This window comes from Myotis nattereri (genome assembly GCF_964212035.1).
Source record: "Myotis nattereri genome assembly, chromosome: 6".
Classification (NCBI taxonomy): Eukaryota; Metazoa; Chordata; class Mammalia; order Chiroptera; family Vespertilionidae; genus Myotis; species Myotis nattereri.
The window spans coordinates 96,555,976-96,572,888 of NC_138081.1; the positions used below are offsets into that span (position 1 = coordinate 96,555,976).

General features: G+C 52.7%; 1 protein-coding gene across 1 annotated transcript in view; it reads left to right on the top strand.

Annotated features, from left to right (window-relative positions):
* IGF2R (insulin like growth factor 2 receptor) overlaps positions 1 to 16,913 on the top strand; it is a gene marked incomplete at its 5' end in the record, with an annotated part of 95,428 nt that overhangs the window by 8,523 nt on the left and 69,992 nt on the right. The window contains one exon of the mRNA XM_081093898.1: positions 11,379 to 11,518. Within this exon, the coding sequence (XP_080950024.1) occupies positions 11,379 to 11,518 (140 nt within the window). The remainder of the gene's footprint in view (positions 1 to 11,378; positions 11,519 to 16,913) is intronic.

Below are 16,913 nucleotides of genomic sequence, written 5' to 3' on the forward strand. Positions count from 1 at the left end.
ACCTGGGGTGGGATTTTCCTTTTCCTTTTGTGCATTTAGATCCCCGGGGGCAGCTTCCCCAGGCCCAGGGGCACATTCCTGCACGTAGTTCTGGTCTGACCATCTGGCCGGGAGAGTTGGAGGGACTGGAGATGGTGAAAGTCTTTTTTTTTTTTTTTTTAATATATTTTCAATATATGTTTATTGATTTTAGAGAGGAAGGGGAGAAGGAGAGGGAGATAGAAATACCAATGATGAGAGAGAATCATCGATTGGCTGCCTCCTGCCTGTGCCCTGACCGGGAATCGAACCATGAGCTCCTGGTTCATAGGTCGACGCTCAACCACTGAGCCAGGCCGGCCGGGCGAGATTGTGAAAGCCTTCATGTCAGTTTTGTTAGCACATGGAGGGGCCAGGGAAAGGCCAGGGAATGTGGGAGCAGTGGAGGGTGGGCGGCTGGGAGGAAAGTGTCGGAGGAGCTCCCTGCCCCTGCGGCTTGCGCGCGGAGAGCTGGTCAGGAGCCTGTGGCCCCGGGTGCTGACGGCCTATGGAATCAGTTTGTTGCCATCTCTACTCTAAAGCACTGCTTTACACAGAAACAACAAAAACTCCCCAACAGCCCCCGCTCCTCGCCCCCCCGCTTGTAAGTAGAAACCCAAACCACCGGCCTGGAAGAGCTGAAGAGCAGGGTTCCTAGAAGTGACGAGGGTGTGTCGCACGGGTCCCCTCCGGCTCCGCCCCCTGCCATCTGCTCTGGAAGTGTGATCAAAGTGAGAAGCCAGCTGAGCTCTCCTGTCCTTTCAGAAGTGGCCCCGCAGAGGAGGCAGAGGAGTTAGTGGCGTTGGTTGACATTCTGAGGGTGGGGGGTGGGGGGACTGAGGGTTTGGGCTGCTCTCAGTGGGTGCACCCCCTGGCCTGTCTGTAAGATGGAGTTTCAGCAGAGACCACGAAGGCCATGAGTGAGGGAACCCTGCGTCTAGTTGGGGGGGACATGCTTGGGGACTGGCGAAGGGGCCCTTGGGGCTGGAGCGGCGAGTGCCCGAGAGGAGGATGGGGGGAGAGGATGGGGCGGTTGAGTGAGCAGGGCCGCGGCCTGTAGGCCATGGCAATGGCTCTGGCTGTCGTTTTGAGGGCGGATTTGGAGCAGAGGAGGGACACGGGGAAGCGGGGATCTCTGATAGACGGTAAGGTGTTGTCGTAGGCTGGACCCAGGGCTGTGGCGTAGGGTGCGGTGGAAAGTGGTAGGACTCTGGATGTTTTGGAGGTGAAGCCGAGGGGGTTTGCTGATGGTTGGTGGTGGGGTGTGAGGAGAGAAAGAAGAGAATGGCTTGGCGCAGGGGAAAGAATGGAATCACCATTTCCAGAGAAAAGCACGTCGAGCGGGGAGGGGGAGCCGGCTCGGCCATGTTGGTGTTGAGGTGCCTCCTGGACATCGAGCAGGGAGGTCTGGTGGGCGGTGAGGGCAGTGCGGTGGGCCGGGCACCCCATGGCGGAGCTGTACCCACGACGGGGAACCAGCGGGGGAGGCTGACCAGGAGCTGCCCGGGAGACAAGATGAGAAACGAGGAGAGGGATGTCACCCCGAGCGTCCAGGGCTGATGGCTGGTTTGCAGGCGGGGGGCTGTGGGGACAGCGGCCCTGGTTTGGGTGGAAGCTGGCTTGGAGTTGAGGGAGGAGGGAGGACAGGACGTGGTGGAGACGTGGGTCGGACCAGTCCTTCCGAGGAGCTTGCTGTGAAAGGGCTCAGAGGACCGGTGGTCGCTGCCCTGGAATGTGGGGCCCAGGGAGGGCTGTGAAATGCTGCTCCAGGAGAAGCGCGGGAGGCGGAGAGAGGAAGCAGCAGTCTGGGGGAGTGCCGGGGCCAGGGCTGAGGTGCAGGGCCGGGTGCAGGGTGGCCCTAGTGACGGGGGAGGGGGCCGGGGGGTGAGGTGGCGGGCGGGGGTGGGGTGGGGGAGGGAGGCAGAGTGTGGGAGGACCATGCAGGCATCGATGGAGACGTGGAAGTTTCCAGTTCGGTCTCCCCAGGGATCCAGGACGCAAGGCCTCCTCTCAGGCTAGCGGTTGAGCACGCGGCCGCTTTTCCTCTACACGGCGCATCGACGCGGGCCAGCCACGCGTGTGCAGGTCACGCCCTGGACACGCGGGCGTCCAGTCAGTTGCTCAACGGACATTCCTCTTGTTCTTCTTTTTTCCCCTCTTGTCCTTAAAGTCTTTCAAGGGTTCGGTGAGACCATGCTGCTCCTTTTAAATGAACACACATGGGGATGTGTGTTTCTCTTCCCCGCGGAGCCCCAGGTGCCAGCCTTACCGGGACCCCAGCAGCTGCAAGCAGAGGCGTTTCCTGTGTCACCTCATCAGCCCAGGGAAGAGCCAGCACGTTCGGGGGCCGCATTCGCATCATGAGCTAACCAGCGAGCTGACTGCCCAGGACTGAGGAAGGCAGACGCCTTCCCTTCCGAAGGAGGGACACTGTGTCCGGCCGGGAGGGTGCCTGGGGCCGGGGTGACCTGGTTTGGGGCCTGAGCATTAAGGTTTGCGTTCTCTGCCGAGGGCTGGGTTGACTTTCAAGGCAGTTGGATTCTGACATCCGTGTAATTACGAAGGAGGTTTCGCCTCTAATCCAACCTCTCCTTATGCATATGAGGGACGAGGGATGAGAACATCAGGTGATTACTCTGATTTTTAAAAACTCCTCCCCGAGCAGGGTTCAGGGTGGACGTGCCGGCTGGTGCCCTGGTGGTGCCTGAGAGCGGAACTGGGCGAAGGAACCAGTCGACCTCACAGAGCGAGGCCAGGCCAGTCCTTCGGCAGCTTTGTGCTGGGAGGGTCACTTGCGATCTGTGACGAATTCCACACCTTGCCCTGCTGTGAGGCCTCTTTAGGGACAGCGTGTCCTGTCCTCTTCTCCTGCCCCTCTGCTGGAAGTCCGGTTCTGCAGGTCTGTGCTGGTGTCGGCTCGGGAGGCCCAGCAGCGCTGTCCTGTCCGAAGTGGTCCCAGGAGGCTGCTGTGTGTGTGTCTGTCTGTCTGTCCTGAGCCCTCCTCTTCCCCCATCTCTGTCTTGAGTTCCATCAGCTCGGAGGAGAAGGGCAAGACAAGATCCTGTCCCCTCCCTTTCGCCCTCCTCTCCAGTTCTTGCCAGTGTCAGGTGACATTCCTTTAGGAGGCCCCACACCCACTTAACCTTTCTTTGTAAAGTTAATTTTTAGCAGTCTGAGTCCTGTTGAGCCAGATGAAAGCCTTCGAGCCTAGGCTCTCAAAAGCTCTACGTTACCAGTCTCCATTTTCTTGGCAGCGACCTTTTGGGGTGACTCAGTTCTGTAGATCAGGAAGCCAGGGCTCAGAAACTACGCCTGACTCACAGCTGGCCAGGGTGGGGCTGGGGCCAGGGCCGGGGCTGTGGCCAGGGCCGGGGCTGTGGGCTGTGCCCATGGTTGCCATGCCCCTTTCTGAGTGCCCTCACCTCCCTCTGTTTCAGGTGACCTCGGTCAGCCACTTGGGATGCTGGCTTTTAAAGCTTTGCTGGGGCCTGTGCCCCTGCTCTGGGGAGGACTAGCGCCTGGCTCAGCCGGATCTCTCTCTCTCTCCCTCTCTCTCTCTCTCTCTCTCTCTCTCTCTCTCTCTCTCTCTCTCTCTTGCCACTGGCTTCCTGCGCCCAGACCTGTGGAGCCACCAGGGAAAGACCTCTCCTTTATTTCTCTCTTTCTCGCAGGCCCCGTATCTTTTCCACAGCCTGTGGGTTTGTTAGAATAGGAAGTGAAGTGCTTCCTGTATGAGCATTGGCCACGCTGTGTCAGATGCGCTTGTCCCCCGCCTTCAGGTCAGGGTGCAGATTGTCACACCAAACCCGATCTTTCTCCTCCAGTGCCCGCGGCCGAGCGAGGTGACACTCCGCCGCTGACGCCCATGTCCCATGTCGGGAGCCCTGCCTCTTGCTGTGCCGTCTTTCTTGCCCGCCTCTCCCCCCTTCATCCCTCCCCGTCTTAGTGGAAAAGACTTGGGGATTTTTGAAGGGCATGGGGCTGGATGTATGAGCTGAGAAGCTCTCTGATCATGATAAGGGGCAGTCACGAGCCAAACAATTTCCTCCATGTTCTGTTAAGGACTTGGATGCAGGCCAAAGTAGGAACACCCCCTCACCCCCCACCCCCCGCCTTTTCTTTATTGAATTTTAGAGAGAGGAAGGGAGGGAGGGAGGGAGGAGGAAAGAAAGAGAGACATCGATTTGTTGTTATACTTCCTTATGCACTCACTGGTTGCTTTTTGTATGTGTCCTGACTGGGGATTGAACCCACAACCTTGGTGTATGGGGACGACGCTCTAACCAACCGAGCTACCTGGCCAAGGCAGGAAAATCCTTTTTGATGTACAGATTGGAAAGACTTTTCATTCCCCTCGTCCCCCCAATTTTAGATTTTCTGTTCACTCTAGATTCAGATTCAGAAAAACAACCCTCTAGCCCAGGCGTCCTCAAACTTTTTAAACAGGGGCCAGTCCACTGTCCCTCAGACCGTAAAAAACAACTATGAACAAATTCCTATGCACACTGCACATACCTTATTTTGAAGTAAAAAAACAAAACGGGAACAAATACAGTATTTGTATTTGCATGTGGCCCGCGGGCCGTAGTTTGAGGACCCCTGCTCTAGCCAGTGGCCACGCTATGGGAATTTAGCTCCTATATCACCAATTCGGTTGTCTTTTTTTTTTTTTTTTTTTTAAGGAAACCAAATTATAGATTTATACATGCTTATTTTATTACTGACTCCTCTGCCCTGCTTTATGCAACGACCATTGTAGGCCAATAATAAAATGTTTAATAGCCATGTGACCATTGCCGTAGCCCCGGGCTCAGGGGGCCAGGGAGCACAGACGTATTTCAGAAGCGTCCGGCCATGTGGCCGTGGGAGGCAGGGAGAGGAGGAGGGCTCACGAACTCAGTTTTCCAGGATTTTTTTTTTCTTTTAAGGGGTTGGGCACACCATCCATTTTGTAACTGAATTTTATAGACTTTATTTTAGATGTTAGCCGGTTTTAAACGGAAGGAACCCCAGGTTATATTGTACAAGGTGTTGTAGTTTTGTAGCACTCACTGATGACATACGAAAACTGAGAGACATTGTGGAAGACACCAATGTCAAATGCTTTAACAGCATTGTCCAGCCCCAGCCAGTTTGGCTCAGTGGATAGAGCACTGGCCTGCAGACTGAAGGATCCCAGGTTCGATTCTGGGTACGTACCTCTCAGTTGCAGGCTCAATCCCTGCCCCTGGTCAGGGCACGTATGGGAGGCAACCAGTCGATGGGTCGCTCTCACATCGATGTTTCTCTCTCTCTCTGTCTCTCTCTCTCTCTGTCTCTCCCTCTCCCTTCCAAACTCCCTAAAAATCAATGGAAAAATATCCTCGGGTGAGCATTAACGAAAAATAAATAAATACACAAGTAAATAAAGAAATGTAACGTTTTTAAAAAAGAGATTGTCCAGTTGTACCCCTCTAGCTTTTTCTTTAGAATTTCCTCGTTCTCTGGACACGTTCGCAGGGGTGTGGTCTGGTGGAGACGGCTCTGCACGTCTCCATGAGGCTTGGGGCTCCGGGCGGCTGTGCTGGCCACGCGGACTGCCCTGTAGGGCTGCCCTCGGCTGCTGAGCCTGGACCAGGGTGGCGCTCGGTGTGGCATCTTGCCGGAGCAACGCTGGGAAGGTCGAAGCGCCTTCCTGTCTCTGGGTTGGCTGGCAGTGTGCTGCTTGTGTGCTTCCTGCTAACTGGTGACCTGCCAGCACCTTTCAGGATATTAGGAAACTTAACCAGATGAGGTTAAACCGGAACCTCCGTGTCATGAATAGATGCGGACCGAGTGCAGAAGTCTGCGATGGGCTTGGCAGAGGCCGTGGGATCATCGTCGGGGGCGGACAGTCCTCCGCTTTCTGTGTGCTCAGCGAGGAGGGCCAAGTCAATTGTCCACGTCCAGGCGTATTTCCGCCGCACAGATCACTCTAAAGTCCGAGGTCCCTTCAAGGGATTTCCTTGGGCATGCTTCTGCCCCCACCCCCAGGCGCTGCCGGAGCTGATGGTTTGCTGGTGGGCAGCTTTCCGAATTCCTGAGGATGCTTTGTGAGGGCGGCTCTCTCTGCACTAAGTAGTCACGTTCAAGGAGAGTGAGTCCGAGATGGGGACAGCATGGATGTGTCCCTTCCTAGCGGGGCCTCGGCCAGCTGGGTGCAGAGTGAGGCGAGAGCAGCCGGGGGGAAGGGGATGGATGGCCTTCCCAGGGGAACTGCTGGGCGAGGAAGCAGAGGTTGCCGAAGGTGCTGCTGCCTCTGGTATCTGGCCACTCAGCTGTGCAGAAGAGAAAGCAGAACTGGGTGGGGGTGTAAGGAGCAGACGTTTAAAACTTGGGGAAGAGCTTGAGCCAGCTCAGGTCCATCACCTGTCGATCGGTCCCACGGGTCAGCCTGGACTTTGCAGAGGCCACCGCTCGGCCTCGGTGGGCTCACCCAGCTCCGGCGAGGTCCACCCCGTGCCCAGTCCCCTCGGTGGCATCAGTGTACATCACGAGATCAAGACTCAAGTTCTGTAAAACGGTTTGCCACGTTCAGTGTTGTGTTGTCATTGAAACAATGTTTTCTGAAGAGGTAAAGAGACTTCTTTGAGCGTGGGAATGAGTGAGGGGCTCGGACGGACCGGGCTAGTTCCTGGCCTTGTCCTTCCAACTGAGTGATGTTGGACGAGGGGCTTGCCTGATCCTTCTGCGCTTTGGCCTCTGACCGCAAAGCTGGGCCCCGGGACAGGTGACTCATGGCAGCGAGTGCCTGGGGGCTTTGCCCTGGAGATGCTCGCTCCCAAAGACGTGTCCTTCCTCCCCCGCATTGATTCTGTGTCTGCCTGTCCTTGTCCTGGGCGGGTGGGCCCGCCTGTCCTGCGTGGCGGTGCGGTGGGGGCCCCGAGATCTGGCCTTAAATGGTGGGAGAGGCCGGCGGGGCCGGCGGGGCCGGCGCCAGAGCTGCGGCCCCAGGGGGTGAGGCCGCGCGGTCCAGAGGACATCCATCTAGCAATGTCAGGGTTGCTTTGACATGGATGTGGATTTTTTGAGAGTGGGAGGCGACATCGGCTCAGTACATTTGACGCTCCGGGAGATGAGGTGTGGAATGACGAGGATTTTGCTTGCTTTTGCTGATTTTCAAAGCCAAGGTTCTCGCACATACGGTTTTGTGTCCAGAAGAGCTGTTCTGACTGGGGCTGGGCTGCTCCCTTAAGGACATTAACTGCCTTTCGCAAGGCTGGGCCCCGGAACAGGGCTTCTGGGTGGTGGCTCTTATGGACCATCTGCTTCCCCCCCCCCCTTTGTGGGCCCCGCCTCCCTGGGGCCCCTCAGATAAGAGGGGGGACAGCCTTGTGACTTTTGGAAGGCTTGATCCTGGCGCGGGGAGTTAGTGTCTCAAGAACACGCCTGTGGCTCTCCTGCCTGCCCCGCTGCAGGAGCTGCCTGGAGAGCAGACAGATTTAAACCATACGTGTGTGCTTTTGAGCACAGATTACATTTCCACACAGCTTGCAAATATTTTCTTCCAGAGGTTTGTTTCTTGCCAAAAATTTAAATTTTAATGTTACAGCTTAGTTTTCATTTTGATCTAACATGTCGGTCTCATTTCTTGCTGTTTTCCCCTTGTCTTTGCTCGCGCACGCCCCGACGGCCGGGTCTAGGTCGGGGTACGGACTCTCTGTGACTCTGGCTGTGGCGTGAGTCGCGCTGCAGGCTGTGTTCTCCAGGTAGAGCACTTCTAGCACACGAGTTCTTGGACAAAAGTTTATTATTCCTTAAAGATATCATTAAGTTTTATTTCGTGTATATAATACATTTTTTTATTGTTTCTGAGACCATTTTCCGATTCTCTGACATGATCGTGCTGCCTTTGAATGTTCACATACGTGGAGAGATCGGTTTCGGCCTGGGCCCTTTGATCTGGCAAGGAGTCTGGGATCATCTGGTTCCAAACACGTAATTTTCTTAAACAGTGCTATCAGATATTTACATGACTTCCAAGCTTATTACGAAACAGTCTTTAAAAGTATTTATTACCAGCAGAAGCAGATCTAGATAATAATTTGATCTAACTAGGGTGCATACCAGACTACACAGCCGTTTCTGGAAAATGTTTCCTGAGTTTTCAGATAAATTATTGCAACTAGAGGATTATTCCTGATAGAAGGTGATAGGCATGTTTTTTTTGTTTTAAAGCTGACATAAGTCCATTGGACGCAGGATGCTTCAGGCATTGATGGTCTGCAGATGCCAGGGTAGCTAGTGGGGAACATGCCGTGGCCCTCCCCTCCTCTGTAAGTGACCGAGGACTGCGCCCACGTGCTGCAGGTTGGGTGCGTGAGTGGCATTGAGGCGCCGGCCTGGAGGGGCCACCCTGTGCGAAGTGGCTCAGTCAACCCCCTGAAAAAAGCCGGCACTCAAGTACTTACCTAGGACCCTCCCTTCCTGCTCCCATAACCACTTATCTTTTGGGTAAATCTTGACAAAGCAAATACGAAATGCACACAGAGAAGAGACTGTAATCGAATGGAGCAACCGTTTTTCTTTCTATGGACCCTGGTTTCCAGAGAAGCAGGACAGTGTCCCCCATTTCTCTCCTTTTCTTCTCTTTTCTGCTCCCCAAACACCCACTCTTCACGGCTCGCTTACTTAAATACCATCTCTACAAACACCCCAGTGGGTTTCTGTTGTTCAAGAATTGCATAGCATTTCAGGTGCTGTGTGGATTTCCTTAGAGTTTATTCCTACCAGTCAGCTCGTTCTGAGATGATGCCTTTCTGCCCTCTCTTGCATACGCAGGCTGTGGACCAGCTCAGCGAGGCTGGCGGAGGGGCACGCTGGCCGTCCAGTGTCCGGGAGAACTTAGTCCTGGCTTCCGGCCGGACAAGAGGCTAGCCGTCTCCGAAATTAACCGTGACTGATAGACAAGTTTCACCGATGCTCTGCAAATAAAAACGCTGACAACTTTAAGGGAAGGTCCACGGGGTCTTCTCTTTGAGGGGCCTTCCTTTGCTTCAAGCACAAAGTCAGAACTGCTTCCTTTAAAAAAACAAAACAAAACAGCAAAACTGCTTCCTTTAATCTGCAGGCCCTGGCGCGGCCGGCGGCCCCTCTCCTCGGCCTCGCCACCTGCCACCCTCACCTGCTCTAGCCGCAGGCCTTTCTTTTCCGTCAGCCTCGCGGCCTTGCCACGGCCGGTCCCTCTGCGGAATCCTCGTCCCACCACATCTCCGTCTGCGGCTCCTTTTTGGTATGGGCCTCAGGCAGACGCCCTCGGAAGGAGGTCCCGTCCGCATGGCTCCTGGGCCGGTTCCACTTTGTTTCGGTCCCAGCAGCACAGACTCCTCGGGAGAACGTCCTGTGTATTTGTCTTGTTTGTTTTCTGTTCTCAACTGGAATAGACCCCAGGAGGGCCAGGGCTTTTGGGTCTGATTTGATCACTGCTGTACTCAGTACTCTGCTGTACTCAGTACCTGTGCTGTACTCGGTACCCCTGCAGTCCTAAGGAACATTTGGTGCGGCAAAGGAAAGAGGTTAATGAAGGTCAAAGGGAACAGGCTTTGTTGATGACTTTCTGCTGCCTGGTAACAGCTATTTTCTCCTGCGGCCAGCCCTCCGACGGTAGGAGGTAGCCAGCTCTGTTCCTGGTGCGGAAGGGGGTTCAATGGCACCTGCTTTCCAGCCGCCGTCACCCCGGGGCAGGCACTTGACAAGCACACCAGCCTGTTTTTCAGGGTTCTACCAGTGCAGGGGCCGCTGAACTGGGGGAGGAAGAGGCAGCCCGCCACCCCGCCTGACCGCTCCTGTGTGCTTCCCTCCCCCGGGCTTTGTGGCGGGGTGTGTGACCAGGCCCCACACCTACGTGCAGGAGAACGCGGGGCTTCTTGCTGCCACCAACCCCACTGTGGGGTTCCTCCGTTGCCGGATGGGCTTCTGGGGGGACTCTTCTCGGCTGGAGGGGTGTTGCCTGGTGTGTTCTGCCCAGCCCTGGTCCCTACGCGTGGGGGAGGGTATCTGGGGAGTGGGCCGCGCCCTCTCTGAGGGAGTGCCTATCGTCCGGGGGCGCTGTGTGGGGAGCAAACACTGACGCTGATGAGTCTGACCTCCAGCAGCTCCTGGGCAGGCCAGCTAGCCCAGTGGTCGGCACACTCATTGGTCCACAGAGCCAAATGGCAACAGGACAACGATGGAAATTTCTTTTGAGAGCCACATTTTTAAACTTAAACTATATAGGTAGGTACATTGTTATTAACTTAATTAGGGGACTCCTAAGGCTTAGGAAGAGCCACACACAAGGGGCCAAAGAGCCGCAGGTGGCTCGAGAGCCGCAGTTTGCCGACCGCGGAGCTAGGCGGCTCCCAGGTGCTCCCTTTCCCTTTCGCCAGTTCTGGTAACAGACGTTGCATTCTGCAGGGGACGTCCAGCCACATGCCTCCCTTTCTGCCTACCCTGAGGAAATGACCCCCAGGCTCCCAATGGACAGAAGAACATTCTCTCTGTCCGGACTGGAGAATTGAGACTCATTGTTTTGACACAACTGACAAGCCATTATTTTGTCCCAAGTATGCAGATTCATTCATTAACAGTTCATTAACTCAAGAGCTACTTTGCCAGAGGTTTGAACATACAATGAGGTTTTTTTTTAAAAAAAATTCTCATTCGAGGATATGTTTTTTAAATTGATTTTTAGAGAGAGAGGGAGAGAGGTTGAACCTACAACCTAGGTATGTGCCCTGACTGGGAATCGAACCCACAGTCTTTTGGTGTACAGGCTGACGCTCCAGCCAACGGAGCCACCTGGCCAGGGTGCGCACAGTGAGTTTCAGTGCCTGTGACATGCTCGTCCCAGTGGGCCAACCTAGGGCTACGTCTGATTTTGAATCTGATAGTGGACTCATTACATGACTTCGTCTTGTCAGCTTCAATCTGAGCTGTAGCTGTAAAAGTAAAACCAGAAGTAGAACCGGCTTTCATGCCACAACTAGTTTTTAAGTAAAATAAACACAGTAGAAAACACTCTGGCTTTCCAGCGTTCCAGTGTGATTTGAACGGTTCCTGTCTTACACCAACACGATTCTTGGGCAATGACTTATCTGAGTTGATACTCCGAAGTGGATGGTAGCATTTTAAGAATTTTGATGACCGATGAGTCTTGAGGTGGCTTCAGGGCGGGTGGGAGCAGAGCTGGGTGGTGGTTAGTGGTTTCTGCCCTGGCTTCTGGTCAACTTGACGGAGTTGCCTTCGGGATCTGGCTGATGGCGGCTCCGTGGTCCTAAAGCAAATGAGGCTTGAATGTTAAACCGGAGAGAGGGTTAATTATTGGCAGATCCCTGACAACGACATATTTTCTTCCTTCTCAGCTACACTTGGGAAGCTGTTGATACCAAAAATCAGATGCTTTACAAGATCAGCGTCTGCGGGAACGTGGCCATTGCCGCGTGCGGGGCGTCGAGTGCCGTCTGCGTGCAGGACCTGAAGACGGGCCGCTACCGCTCCGTGGGTGAGTGAACTGGCCTGGCACCACTGGGTGCACCTCCCGGCGTTGCCAGGATAACTCGGTGACTGTACAGCTGCCTACACAGTTACATGTCCAGCTATAATGGACGTTTTATGTTTGATCATAGTTAAAAGGGATAACAGTTTAAATGTCCACTATGAGATCAGATTAGATGCCTTCCATTTAGTGCAGCGATTTTCAACCGGGGAGCCGCGAGAGTGTTGAAAAGACGCAATACCTGGCGCTGTCGTCAGGGGCGCCGACCTCTCCTTCCTTAGGCTGGCATAGAAAAATGACAAAATGACAAGCTACGGTTGGGAACGAATCAAAATTATACCCCCTTTTTTTTTTGTCAGATTGGCAAAAAAAGGTATTTTCTGGTGTGCTGCCAAATCTTAGTAATTCTAAAATGTGTGCCATGAGATGAGAAAGGTTGAAAATCGCTGATCTGGTGGATCCTATGTAGTTAATCGTTATGAAGAATTATGCACATTTGTACTTACTGACCTAGAAGGATGTTTCCCCTGGGGCTGTGCCTTCTCACGCTTTTCTCAAACCCTCTCTTCACTCTCCCTCCCTCCCTCCCTCCCTCCCTCCCTCCTCCCCCCATCTCCTCTATTGTTGGGTCCTTTCCCCGTGTCATGTCTGCTTCCTTCTGGGGTCCCTTGATTCTCAGGCAGTGTGCGTTCACGTGGGGGTCCACGGTGGCCGTTGGTTCTAGGCTTACGTGAACGAATGAGTGGTCCCAAGGGCCGGCATTCCTCCATTAAACGCGCAGACCTTTCTCCTGGGGCCCCAGTGCCCTCCTTTGGGTTCATGACCCCTTTCCCTTGGTGAGGAGGGAAAGGGGCCGATGCCTAAATGAAGGGACTCAGGACCGACCGAAGAGCAGCAGGTGCCAGGGTCCTTGCCCTTGGCGGCATGGATGCCCGCGGCGGTTAGACGGGTGGGGTCCCCTGGGGAGGCGCTGTGGAGGGGGTGGCGCAGGAGGCTTTGGCGTGGGAGGGGCCGGTGCCGCGGTAGCTCTGCCCGTCGTTTTGAATGGAAAGGTTTCGAGTAAGAAGAGTCAGGTCCCCAAGGTCAGCTGGTGGAGGCCCGGGCCCTCCTTGGTGTCTCTGTCTCCCACGGAGGAGGCTTAGACGGAAAACACAGGCGAGGGGCTTGCGGCCCAGGACGGAGACCCGAGGGCACCAGGTTCGGAACTCTCGGGCCCGGCAGGTTTTTGTGTGTGATACACTTAAAACACGGGCAAGTGAGATGGCCGTTTTCCTGCCTGGGATCTTTTGATGATTCATGGAGAGGCCCCGAGTGGGCCTGTGTGCCAGCGTTACTCAGGTTTTCGGAAAGAGGAAAAAGAGGTTTCCTCTGTTTTTCACTGTGATGCTTGACTGTAATGCTTTTGGCTAATGAAAGTGTGTCCTATGTTATAGTCTAATGTAACCCCAGATGCAGAAAAATCCCCAGAGGAGGATTTGTGAGGTTGGCGTGGTGGGACAAAATTTGAGAATGACCAAGTTCCGTAAGCTTTGGCCCTGGCTGGTGGGCTCAGTGGTTAGAGCTTGAGCCTGCCTTCCGAAGGGTCACAGGTTCGATTCTGGTCATGGGCATGCACCTGGTGCAGGTTCCCGCCCAGTCGGGGTACGTGTGGGAGACAGCCAGTTGAGGTGGCTCTCTCACATCGATGTTTTTCTTTCTCTCTCTCTTCCCCACTCCCCCCCCCCTTCCACTCTCTCTAAAGTCAATGGAAAAAATATCCATTGATATTAACAAAAAAAGAAAGAAAGAAAGAAAGAAAGAAAGAAAGAAAGAAAGAAGTTACATAGGCTTTGGAAGCCAGGCAGGAGCGTGGTGATATTCCGGGGTAGGTAGTGGATTATTTGTGATGGTCATAGGGGAGGTGATTTGATAAAATGTGAGTTTAGAAAGCTGGGCCCAGTGGAATAGCAGAGCTTGGTTAAAGGAGAGAGGCTGACGGTAACTAGACGAGTTAGCAGCTAAGCTACAGGTTGACGATGATACGAACCAGCAGTTTTCAATCTCGTTTGCTCTCCCAGACACATGCCATATGCTTTTCCCAGAGCTCCAAACTCCCAGACTCCCACGGGAGGAGGCAGGCTGGGTGCCGTGAACTTTTAGCACTAGCACGCACTGCCCTGTCCTCAGCTCAAGGAAGCGACTGGGGGAGTGGATGAAGGTGACATGAACATGTAGAGGTGATTTTGAATTAGATCTAATTTTGCTGATGTGTGTCTTACAGTGGATGTAACGAAATTTGCCTTTATAACTTGTTTTATAACTAAGTTTCTTGTGTACTGTGTGTGAGGTGTTATGTTTTTAAATAAAATAATCTCAATTCATTCAGCAACTTTTTTGAAGTAGGTGATTTCATTTCCCTCATTTTATAAATGAGGACACGAGAGCCCAAAATAGATAAGCCGTTTGCCAGAGGCTGGTTGCCAGAGGCTGATGGTTGCGAAAGTGAGCTGACAGGCCAGCCCGGAGCCTGTACTTATTTGGGGCTGTGTTGTTTGGAGAGTCGTGGAGGCACATCAGACAGTTGTAGAGCTAAAATGGGAACCACGACGGGAAACTTGAACTCCTGGAAAACTAACTTATGAACTAGCTAGGAAGGGGGGGGGGAAGTGAATTTTGAGAACAGGCACAAAAACTGGAGTTTCCAATAGATCAGAGGAACGGGAGAATTAGGATGGCAATAGAGCCAAATATATATGAGAATTTAATGTATAACCAAAATTTTAGGTGTAATTTAGGTATTTATCTCTTAGCAAACAGTGTCAGACCTCTCCTTCATGTCACGTAACAAGAATGACAGATCGGTTAAAATTAAAAAGACAGTGGAACGTTAGGGGAATAGAAATATAATCTAGAGGAGGCAAGATCTTCTCTTAATAAATAAGACAAACAACCTGGGAGAAAAATGGCAAAGTCTAAGAGCAGGCACTTCCCCAAGAGGAAATCCTGATTGTCAGTGCAACTTCATTAGTAAGTCAGGTGTAAATGCAAAGCAAAGCAAGCAAAAAAAAATCTCGCTTTTCTTCAGTCAAATTGGCAGAAGTTTAAATGGTTGCATCAGACAGCGTTGGCAGGGAGCCTAGACGTGGGCACGTTTGTATAGTGCTGTGGAATGGTTGTCTACAGCCCTTCAGGGAAGATAATTGTTGATGCAAGTTTTATAGTGCCCACAGGGCTGTTATACTTAGAAACGAATAGTAAGACCTCAACTTTGGTTTAAATAATAGTACATTATTTTTGATTAAGAAATCAAACATTAGTTCTTCCTTAAGCAGATGATCCTGTTACATGTGTAATCTAGCAGAGTGGAGCAGCTAGGTTTTATGGGGCCTGCAAACAACATTTGGTTCCATTTACAACTTAGATGAGTCACCTTCACCACATTTCAAAATGACTTTTACGTCTTATATATTTGATTTCCTTTGAAAGTGTGATCTGACCATGAAACCTTAAGCACTAATAATAATTCTTAAAAATGTAACACTTTAAACTTTTAAATAGGATGAACCTAAAATTCGTAGTCTGATACAATTAGTCTAAAGGAGTTGCTTGTTATAACCTTTGAGTTAGAGTTATAACATTAAACATTGCAAGTATGTAAAAACACCAAAGGTGTTCACGTTCCTCCCAACATCCTAAATATTAATACTGTGGTTTTAATTTAATCTAAGGGTTAGAAGCTATATATCCACCACTGAAAGCCCGTTACCAGCCCATTTACCAGGTAATGTGCCCACGAGGGAAGAATGTTAATTGCGGTTACTCACCATCAGAGCCTGGGATTCTGGCTGCCTTCTTGTTGGGGACCTGGGTGTAGGACACAGGGAATCCCTCTGGTTGTAGGCGCTGTGTCCAGTGACTTCACTTACTCAGGAGCCTGGCCGACTTCAGGTGGTACCTATGCTGTGACTCCCGTGTGCAGCCTCAGAAATCTCCCACCACCCCACCCAGCCTGATCACTGGATTGAATTTTGTATCACTGGTTATTAAGATGTGAAAATATATTCTTTTCTTCTTAAGCCCTACATACATACATATATATATGTATATATATGTATGTGTGTGTGTGTGTGTGTGTATATATATATATATATATATATATATATATATAATTTTTTTTTGGTAAAACCATGTAATTCTATTGGACATTTAAGATATCTGGTTGAGTTTTAGATATAACTCATGTTTTTGTCCCATTTATGGTCTCTCCCGATAGTCTAGCAATTTCTGCTAAATTTTAAAACATATTCCTATAACCTACTTTTGCAAATCTTACCAATAGAGGAATTAGTACTGTACAGAGATTTCTGTACAGATTTTTTTTTGTAGTGCTGTGGTAAATAGTATGCTGGGACAGCCTACCTGTATGGGGCAGTTCAATAAATTGTTTTATTCTGATTTCCTTGGTTAATTCCCAGATATATAAATAAAATATGTTAAAACAACCGACACTTAATATTCATTTATTTGAAGAAACAGATACTTGAATGAATCAGTCACTAAAACAGACACAAACCCCTTTTCTCATGGAGCTTACACACACAAAACCACAAGGGCTCAGTCGGGTATTGGAATGTGATGAGTTCTGTAGAAACGGAGGGAAGGAGAGAGTCAGCGCTGGCGGTCTCAGGGGCGTGTATGTGCTCAGGCATATTAGCTCGGGAACCTGCTGCCGAGAAAAGCCACATTGAAGCAAAGACTGGGAGCCGAGGGAGTGAGTCTTGTGCCTCTTGGGGAACAGCCAGTGCAGGGGAGGAAGGGGAGTATCGGGGTGGGGGTCACCGGTGGTAGCAAGAATAGAAATCTCTTTTCAGGGGTGTTGTTGCTAGAGAGCAGAACACGGAGGCAGTAGCTTGGAGGGGAGACCACGGTAGAGAGGATTCTTAATTTGGTGACACAGCATGTGACAGTCCACTTTGAAGGACACGACACAGTCAAGATGGGAGGTGGGCAGCCAGGAAGCCCCGCTCGGGAGCCTTGCTGAGCACAGCGCTGCCTAGCGCGCCGAGGGCTGCGCGCCCGCCTGGCCAGCCCTGCGGGAGGAGTTGGCGGGGCGCCGCGGCCGCCCGGTGGCCGGCCCCGGAGGCGGGATCACGAGGCCCAGCAGCCTCAGCGAGGCCGGGTAGCGAGCTCGGCTGGGCTCGGCCGGGGGCGCCTGGGGTGGCAGACGAGGCTCGGCCGGCTGGGCTCCGGGGAGCGCGGCCTGGCGCGCAGGGTCTGCACGACCCGGCGCGGCCTGGCGGGGACGGGCGAGCGCGGCCTGGGGCGCAGGGTCTGGAGGACTCGGCGAGGCCTGGCTGGCAGAGCGTGGCCCGGCCGGGCGGGGACTGGCGAGCGCGGCCTGGGAGGTCCCCTGGTGCGCAGG